At 31.3% G+C, this 10373-nt stretch overlaps 1 protein-coding gene across 1 annotated transcript; it reads left to right on the top strand.

The window, feature by feature from the left end:
* Window positions 5928–10283, top strand: LOC109357174 (long-chain-alcohol oxidase FAO2-like). Its single transcript, XM_019600949.1, has 3 exons — window positions 5928–6233; window positions 7544–7816; window positions 8437–10283. Exons 1-3 carry the CDS (start codon window positions 6003–6005, stop codon window positions 10180–10182), a joined length of 2250 nt encoding a protein of 749 aa, XP_019456494.1. The 5' UTR covers window positions 5928–6002; the 3' UTR covers window positions 10183–10283.

Here is a 10373-nt window from a genome sequence, read left to right as displayed (position 1 = left end):
AATTGATTGGTATTTTTTATAGCAAAATATCATTTAAGTCTTCCTGCTTTAGATTAATTTTGTTGCGCTGTGTATTGAAGTCTACTACACAACTGATGGCACATGCAGTGTCACATACAACAAATGTGCACCCAATTTAAACTAGTTAGAAGTTGTGGATCGGTCTATTTAGAGTTTATTTTTGTGGGTTAATTCATTTAAGTTTTATTTTTTGGGTTGACCCATTTATAGTTTATTTTTATAGGTTGGATTATTAAAGTTGTGAAAATATATATTTTAATCACATTTTAACTTAGATATACAAATTAAATTTAAAATGATTGTACATAATAAAAAATATAATTGATTAACATGTGAACTTATATTTATATAACTTACCTCTAATGAATTCTTGTTCTAACTAATAGCTAACTAATCATAAAATAAAATAAAATAATAGAGTGTATCAACTAAAAAGTATGACATGAACCCAACTAATATATCTACTAAGTATGCCCTTTATGTACCCTATATTTAATAAGTAGTATATTACATATTATGTATTTGTACTCATTAAAGAGTACCACATATCATGTAAGTATAGTTCATGCCTATGGCACTTTACATGAAACCGTATAGTTCTTGTTATATGTTATTATGTAGTTTTCAATGGACTAAAACCATTGGGATGTGAAACTTATGTAAGCTACATTATTAAATACTTAAATGATGTGACTAAGGTAATAAGTTATTGATACTTTGAAACATGTTTTGTTCTTGAGAGAGCAACTCCACTTTCTCATGTCTGATTCTGGTTTTTGAATTATGTAACTGGTTCCTACAACACAATTATATTAGACATTGATTTAACATCAAACATGTTATTGGACATGTTATTCTCCTCCCAACATTGTTGCTCTCAGGAATCAAACTTTTGACATTTTGGTTATCCTAAGGATCTAGTAAAGTCTTATACTACTAGACCAATATCTTATTGATATGTAACTGAACTAATATAAAACTTTGCCAAATATTTATCAGATGAACTGAAATTATATTTTCCTTCTAGTGGTGAACTAATGATAATCCGTGAATAGGTGATCAATGTTTTCAACTGCATCACACGTTTTTTAATAATTGAGTATAATATTTATGCATTGTTAATATAAAAATTTATAAATAATCAATGTTTTAATGTTCATTTGTATTACTTTTCTAAAAAGTCAATAATAATAAATAATGAATAATGAACTGATAATATATAAAATTCTTAGGACATCGGTGTATAATTTTGTGTCACGTTATCTGTCTGGTTTTGCCAGCTGTTATGTTGCATGGTATTGTAACATTGTATTTAACATGGATGTTGTTGTATAACAAGATTTGGTGAATGTTGGTAGTAGTAGTTCCTTTTAATAATTGCTATCACAACTTCATTATTTTGCAACTTGCATGCTATCTTATCTTCACGTATACAATTCTATGCTCGCCAAATTTCGTTCACATAACAAGCATGATATATAGCAATTTGCACTACGTGCTAGCAATTAGAGACAAGAAATGAACACCTTAAACTCGGACGGATTAATAACTTGGTTAGGATACTGGGTCAATAAGTCACTAGTTCAATCAGTGAGTCAATAGTTAGACCGGTTAACTCGGTTTACATTACAAATTCTAAAAAATTCATAATATCACGTAACAATATTTAATAATCGTATACTCAAAATTTAAAAAATTATCATACCTAATTAAACAACAAAAAGAGGATTTTACTACTATAAAATGACACAAGTAAGTTAATAACATCATCAAACAATATATGAACTATGTTTTAACTACAACAAAAATGTATAATAAGTTTAAAATTTAATTAAACAATGAAGATTTTGTTATAATGTAAACTAACAAATGACAAACATAATTACAAATAAGTTAAAGTACTTGTTTTTTCACTTAAAAGTGATATCGATTTGATTGTTTTAAAGAAAATATTTTTTTGATTGACTCGATCAGTACAATCGCCCCGACCATCCTAGTCACTAGTTTTAGGCTTAAACTAACTAAGTCAACCCAATTGATGCAAAACCGATTAAATGAAAGGCTCAGACCAATTAGATATCTGGTTCACGGTTGAACCAGTCGGACCAGCCGGTTCAAGCCAAGTTTTATAACACAGCCAAAAATAATAATTTCCAACGAGGGAATAAACATGATGAAATGAGATATTCCATTTTTCACCATTTAATTTCATGTATTTTTTTGTTCTATTTATTTAGTTGATAAAAAAATAGAATAGATTCCAAATATTTTATTTGCTAATGTCTGTGTTATGTCTCATTCTAGTACATGAGAAAAACATTACCTACAATATATATCCTAAGTTTCAGGGTCAGAGGGTGTGTTTGGCACAATATTAACACTGCATATTTACCTTCTTCCAATTTCAATTTTAGTAAGTGAGAGTTTTGTGTATTAGACAAAAAAAAATTTATCCTAAGTTTCAAGGCAATGAATTCCAACCACATTTATGTTAAAATACCTAAATATAAATAAATTATAATCTCACAGTATATATAAACTGAAACTAAAAACTTTACCCGTACCAAAAAGTAGGCTTAATCTCATACTAAAAGAATTATCAATCATGTGATATATATGGTTAGAGGCGTGTACTAATATGGAGGGTGATAGATGAGAAATTTTATTCAACTGTGCATGACTCTCTCCCAACAACTGTCACATTAGAAATTAAATTCTTAATATTTTGATTATCCTAGAGATCCAGCAGAATCTTACATCAATAAACCAACATCTTGTTGGTTAATACTATTTGTATGTGTCGATTACTAATAGGTTCTATTTGCTATTTTATATATTGTTGTGATCTACATTAAGGTTGCTTTCAAGAGTTGAATACTAACTTCTTTTGATACATTGAGATAACTAAAATAAAAGCTGTCATCATAAATAAGAGTTAGTATACATGTCATCATAAATCGGATAAGATTGCTTCCAACAGGAGAATACATATAAGAAACCAAAAAATATTATTATAAAAATAAAGAGATAGAAGTATGATTGAACACGTGAGTGAAGGAGCTTTGTAATGATGTGCAATAAAACTAGAAACAGAACGTGGCATCAAAATGGCCAATAGAGAGACAGTTCCGCATAAAATCAAAATTAAATTCAGTAATGATGGGCTAGTTATATTCTTATATTCTTTTGTACTCCTCTTTTTAGAAATTAATTTCGGACGTGTGATTGTCCATTCTAATAAGTGTTACTTCCATAAATTGAACATTGAACATTTTGATCATTCTAAAAAATCTAATTGAGTCTTATATCATTAGACCAATTGTTTATATTCTTATATATTGCACATTACAACATTTTTGGCATAAAACAATGTTTCAAAATCATTGTATAATTTAGAAAAACATTACCATCATCATAGAGAGTGATTTTCTATTTTAATAAAAAAAAATATTTAATTATTATATTTTTCACTACTTACATAATAAATGGTGAAAAATATCAACAAGACATTGATCTAAATCTTATTGAATACCCTAATAAATTAAAAGGTCAATAGTTCGATTTCTAGAAGTGACACTTGTTGGAAGAAATAATTACACACTCTAAAAAGAATTAGTTCCTTGATCATAGATGAAAGAATACCACCACAAAAATACTTAAAAATAATAATTAATATATTATTAGAGTTCTAAATAAATAATAAATAAATATATTCTTCAAATTAAATAGACAAATAAGTAGAAAATGAGTTGGTATATCTAGAAGCACAATAATGAGAATGTGACCCTTGTTGACTCTAGTATATGTTTGGCTAGCTAGCTAACCATCTCATTTATTACAAACTTTCATAAATAAATGTTTTTTATAGGGGAAAAAAGGTGTTTTGTTCTATATTGAAAATTTATTTGGCACGTATATTTGTAAATGAATTTTACCCAAACGTCTAATGATAATTTTTCTTTTTAAATTATACAAAAAATATTTGGATTGTAGTATAGAAAGTTTTTGAGCAAACTCTTCACTATCAATTTGATAAATCTGAATTTTTACTATTTTTCTTTCATAGTTAACAATCACTAATTTGTGCGTAAGTAGTAAGTACACATTTTATTAAACTAAAAAATGGTTTCAGCAATAAAAACTTAAAAACGGTAAGCTTGAATTGGAAAATAGTGCATTTGTAAAATTCATACGCATAAATATTTTTTTGCTTATTGAATCCTAATGTAAATTTATTCATTTTATAAAAACCAAAATGTGTGATTGAATGCACATTAGAAAAACCTCTAAAATAGAAGTAAGTTGAGCACAATAATAACAATCAATTATTTATTTTATTAAGTAAAATTAACTGTATAGATAAAATAATATCATAATATTGTATCATAAAAACATATTTATTACATGAAAATGAAATAAAAGTATATTGACTATTGATATAAATTTTTGGGAGAGTAACTCAAAAGTACATGTACTATAAGTCTAACATATATGATTTTGACAATCATGTTGCAGATGTATGTTCGTTAAGTTAATATAATAATTTTAATCAATTATTATACTCAATAGTTTATGTCTGTAATCAATAGCTTATCATATTATGAGTTTTAATAAAATTATATTAATTACTCTTCTTCTTTTTATATCTGCATAAATTTTCTATAATCTTATATAGATATTATATTGATTATTTCTGCATGAGAGATAAGTGTAATATCTTAAACAAAAAAAATTAGTAAATGTAATTAAGTTAAACTCCAAAGACTATCAATGCAATTTACTATTAGTGACATATGGTACAAAAAAATGTGATGAACATAATTTTATAGGAATGTAATTCTAAAGATATATTGCTTAAATACACTATAAAGAAAAGTAATTTTATAATCAAAATTTATATACAATTTATCAAATGATTAATTTATGATAGCAAATATATGATTAATCAAGAGTAAATTACACCATCATTATTCCAAGTTTAACTTAATTGCGTTCATCACATTTTTTTTTGTTTAAAATATTACATTTATCTTTTTATATAGATAATCAATATAATATATTTATAGAAAATAAGGGTCACTATCATAACACTTTCCCTTCCACATCTCTTTTCTTTTCTTCTCTGGGTTTTCTATGGTTCACCTTCATTTCCATTCTCTATCTTCTTTCAATTTGCTACCTATAAAACAGGTACAATGGTCCATAGGTTTTAAGGACTCTAGTATTGGAGAGATTGGAGAGATAAGTGTTACCAAATAATAAATGACAATACGTTATTATATTTTTATTATTTTATTTATCATTAAATTATATTTTTGGTATTAAAAATAAAAACTTGCCTTTTGGGTAACGCATGGTATCCTTATTCGATTTTAATAGGCTTACTCTATGAAGCAAAGATACTTTGAACATCCTCATTTATCAGTGTCGGACACATATCCGTCACGGATTCGTGATTAATATGTATCCGTAGAGTATCCAAAGATTAAAATAAATAAATAAAATAAAGATGTAGATACGTATCTAATACGTTTTTAACAAAAATAATATAATATAAGATATATTTCAATTATTCTACTATATTTTCTACTTTTGGTACTTGAAATTTTGGTGGATAATGATTTACGATTTCTATTATATTTTTTATTTTTGATATTTTAATTTACACTTATAATTTTATCATATTTTATGTATTTTTTACTATTTTATACATGTATTCCTAAACGTATTATATCCTATATTTCAGAAAGAAAATAAATGTTTGTCGATGTATCAAATACATATTGTATCCAAAAGACACGTATCTGTATCCGTGTTTCATAAGGCTTACTCGACTTGTGATGCTGACATGGTTGTTTTTGTCCTTTTTCTCATTCACTCACTACATAAAGGACATAGTTTGTAACTGCAACTCAAGCACAACATAATCATAGAAAAGAAAGTACATTTCTTTGTGTCTTTGTGAAGAGAGAGAGAGAGAAATGGAAGGAAGAGAAAGTTGTCATTCACTATTGAAAGGTGTTAGGAAAAGAGAGAAAGGTTATAGCCATGGTTTTTCTTCAAGTCAGATGCATGAAATGGCTGCTATATGTGAGACCCTTTTGCCTTCCCTTCAATTGGACAGTACCCTAAACAAGGACAACATAGAGGACCATGATGCCCTTTTAGAATTTTACACAATCTCTGGTTCTCAGACCCCATTTCCTGAAGAGGTGATTGTTTTCTTAACAATCTGTTTTCAAAAAGTTGTTATTTTGATTTTGAAGTATAGTTCTTAATCAACTAGTTATGTATTAGGAAAAAAATCATGACTTTTGAGTGATTTTGATATTTGATGACTTTGGATCAAATCTGGAACACAATTGAACAGTATTGAACTAATCTTTTTATAGGAACTTTGTTTTTTTTTTTACAATGAGGGGTGAGGAAAATTTTGCGGCTATCAGGATTTGAACCCGAAAACTCATGGTTTATGTCTCGCTGCTCTACTAGTTGAGCCGCCTCTTGAGACTTTAAAGTCAACTGATTGGTACCTGAATCAATTGTTTTATGATTGGTCGATTGTGTTCAAGATTGGCTATCAGGATTTGAACCCGAAAACTCACGGTTTATGTCGCGATGCTCTACTAGTTGAGCCGCCTCTTGAGACTTTAAAGTCAATTGATTGATACCCGAATCGATTGTTTTACGATTGGTCGATAGTGTGCAAGATTGGTTGTGTATTCAGTCGAAATGAGTTCAACATTTGTTAATTGCATTCCTTATTGCTTCATACTCGCCAAAGTTGGCGAACTCTTAAGTCACTAAATTCAAATCCTTATTGCATTCCTTGTTGAGGGGATTCTTATGAGTTATTTATTGATTCTGATATTTTTCATGAATTTCATGATTTACTTTACTGTTTGATTAGGTGCCGAGTTTTGTATAAAGTAGAGTTATTAGTTTATCTTTTGTATCGTATTGATCACATATAATACTAAATCCTTCGATAATAATCTCAATTTATAACCGTCTTTTCTTTCCCCTTATTCCCGGGCACGAAATCTAATTCTTCAACGTAGTATCAGTGTCGTGGTGTCCATGTAGAGAAAAGTTTCACCTTTTCACTATGCAGAGATTGCGGAACTCATTCAAATCATTACTAATCATTTTTAATCTCCCCCTTTTCAGTTTTTCTACGTTTAATTGTGCATCCTTTGACAATGTCATTCTCACGCGCGCTTCTTTCAAAACCTGACCGATTCTACCTAACCTGATTAGTTACATGTGTAACTGTTATCGAATTGAGTTAACCATACTTTACGTCACATACGAGTATAGGTATAGTTTCCCGCATAAGGAGCAACGCCAACAATGTTTCGTACACACTTACACTCACATCACATCTCTATAATTTTTATCTGCTATGTAAGCATAATGAGGATGTGTTGCTAGCATTTTTCTAAGGGCGCTGGTTAATTCGATAATTTACTATTCCATACTTCAAATCATTTTTTCCTCACTTTCTTCCAATGAAAATCAGACTGCAGAGCTCTTGTTCAAGAGGGGTAGTCCCGAAGCATTGCTCGTGCTGAGCTGGGTTCTGTATATTATGTCCTTCAGATTAGGGACATTGTTGCTCTGTGGACGTATTTGCTTGGATTGGAAGTGGCCTTTCGTTCACAAGTTCTCGGAGATTTCGTTGGAGAAGAGAGAACAAATTCTCAAGAAATGGACAAGGGAAACACATTTGATACCTCTGCGCGTAGTGTTTGTGCTGATCAAACTCTTTTCCTTCTATAATTTTTTCTCAAGGGTAATGCTTCTCAACCTTCTCAAGTTTTCACTATATATAGCTGAAGTCACATAGATTATTGTTCCACATATATCTATCATTCTATCAAGGAATAACATCGGTTAATAGTTACAATATGAATATGAATTATGTTACACAGTTACAGACACACACACATATCACCTTACATCGGCATAGTTTTCACCGGATTATAGTTGGTCAGACCGCATTTTCTGCATGCATATATTCTAATTGTGCCTTCCAATTCCTGATATAGGAGATGTGAGAAAAGGGCACCTAGGCTTTTGGTAAGAAGACATTCTGATTTTCCGGTGACTTGAAAAACTGTTCATACAATATCTGTCTATTTGATTATGATATATGTTCAAAATGCATGATTCCGTGTTGGTCTTAACATGTCAAACATGAGGATGTTGAATTTTTCATATATCATAGACGAATATCATCATAAATAGATTTCTTAGTGCTTGAAAATGTTTGTAGATTCTTTCTAATTTTCGAAAAATGCTCAATCTAAGAGGGTATGCTTAACTATATTTGTTTTTGTTTCTGTATAATTTCCTTTCAAGAATTAGTTGCCCCTCTTGTTTTGCATTTTCACCTCTCTCCGATTTCTGCAGGTTGATGAAAAGGGGCATAATCCTGTATGGAAATCAATAGGGTACCGGGTGGACACCAAGAAAAAGTTGGCACCGGAGGAAAGGCCTCTCCAGAAGGGAGTGGTAGAGACTATGTATAAAACTGATTCGACTTTAATTCAATCCCTTATTGAAAAAGGCCTTGAAGTCACCGAAGACGTAGAGCAGAATATGTACAAGGTCAAATGTGATGTTGTCATCGTTGGTTCTGGTTGTGGTGGAGGAGTTGCAGCGGCAATTCTCGCAAACTCGGGTCAGAAAGTAATCATCCTAGAGAAAGGAGAGTATTTTGTTCCAAATGATTATTCTTCGCTCGAAGGCCCATCGATGAATGAACTATATGAATCGGGTGGAATTATGCCGAGCGTTGATGGCAAGATTATGATTTTTGCTGCCTCAACCGTTGGTGGAGGCTCGGCTATAAACTGGTCTGCATGCATCAGAACACCTGATTCTGTCCTTAAAGAATGGTCTGAAAAATATAAACTCCCTCTTTTCGGAAGCTCTACTTATCAATACGCCATGGACTCGGTATGCAAAAGGATCGGCGTGACAGAGAAATGCAAAAAGGAAAGCTTTCAGAACCAAATTCTTCGTAAAGGGTGTGAGGAAATCGGTTTAAAAGTTGATTCAGTTGCAACAAATTCTTCAGAAGATCACTATTGTGGTTCATGCTGTTACGGTTGTAGAACAGGAGATAAAAAGGGAACCGACTCTACTTGGTTGGTTGATGCTGTTGGAAATGGTGCAGTTATCATCACCGGATGCAAAGCTGAGAAGTTCATATTGAAAGATCGAAAGAATGGACTAAAGACAAAGCAATGCCTAGGAGTAACTGCTTCAGCAACTTCGAGAAGTAAGGTAACAAAGAAACTCCAAATCGAATCGAAGGTGACTATTTCATCATGTGGCTCTCTTTGCACGCCGCCGCTACTGATTTCTAGTGGACTGCAAAATCCAAACATCGGAAGCAACCTACATCTCCACCCCGTTCAATTTGCTTGGGGGTACTTTCCTGAAGACATGACAAACATAACCGGTAACATCTACGAAGGAGGGATCATAACTTCAATCCACAAAGTCTTCGCCGAGGATTCCACACCAAGCTTCATCATAGAAGTACCCGCTCTAGGACCTGCATCATTTTCCGCATTACTTCCTTGGGTCTCAGGCCGCGACGCAAAAGATAGGCTAGTGAAATACGCGAGAACCGCGAACCTTTTCGCGTTGGTGAGAGACCAAGGATCAGGAAAAGTAAAAACCGAAGGGAGAATCTCATACAGACTTGACCAAGTGGACAAAGACAATCTAAGAGCTGGACTAAGGAAAGCACTAAAAATTTTGGTCGCGGCCGGAGCCGAAGAAGTCGGAACTTATAGAAGCGATGGACAAAGGATCAAATGTAGAGGGATCAACGAGGCTGCTTTAGAAGAGTTTCTCGACACGGTGACAGTAGTTGGTGGTCCAAGATCAAAGGGTGAACATTGGAATTTTCTTACTAGTGCACATCAAATGGGAAGTTGTAGAATGAGTTGCAATGAAGAACATGGTGCAGTTGATGAAAATGGAGAGTGTTGGGAAGCAAAAGCATTGTTTGTGTGTGATGGAAGTGTTTTACCTAGTGCAATTGGTGTTAATCCTATGATAACTATTGAATCCACTGCATATTGTATTGCATGCAAAATTGCAGAATCATTGAAGAAACAAAACAAGAACATGGATGATTAAGTACTGTATTATAATCAATAAGATATGAATAAATAACTTGTATTGTTATCTCAATGTAAGAATTTAATGCAAAATGTATATGCATATCTATGTAGTTATCTCTTTGCTTTCATTTAAATACAATATTTTTAGACATGGCAATATAAACTTCTTACAACTATTGTTTCAACTTATACAATGTGGCAACCAAC

Source organism: Lupinus angustifolius, chromosome LG09 (genome assembly GCF_001865875.1).
Source record: "Lupinus angustifolius cultivar Tanjil chromosome LG09, LupAngTanjil_v1.0, whole genome shotgun sequence".
Lineage (NCBI taxonomy): Eukaryota > Viridiplantae > Streptophyta > Magnoliopsida > Fabales > Fabaceae > Lupinus > Lupinus angustifolius.
Note: the sequence above shows the minus strand (reverse complement) of the source record. Positions and strands in the feature narration are given on the sequence as shown.

Coding starts and splice junctions, on each gene's coding strand:
- LOC109357174 (XM_019600949.1), top strand. CDS start 6,003: ATGGAAGGAAGAGAAAGTTGTCATTCACTATTGAAAGGTGTTAGGAAA. Junction 6,234..7,543: donor AGACCCCATTTCCTGAAGAG/GTGATTGTTTTC, acceptor AATGAAAATCAG/ACTGCAGAGCTCTTGTTCAA. Junction 7,817..8,436: donor TCTATAATTTTTTCTCAAGG/GTAATGCTTCTC, acceptor CGATTTCTGCAG/GTTGATGAAAAGGGGCATAA.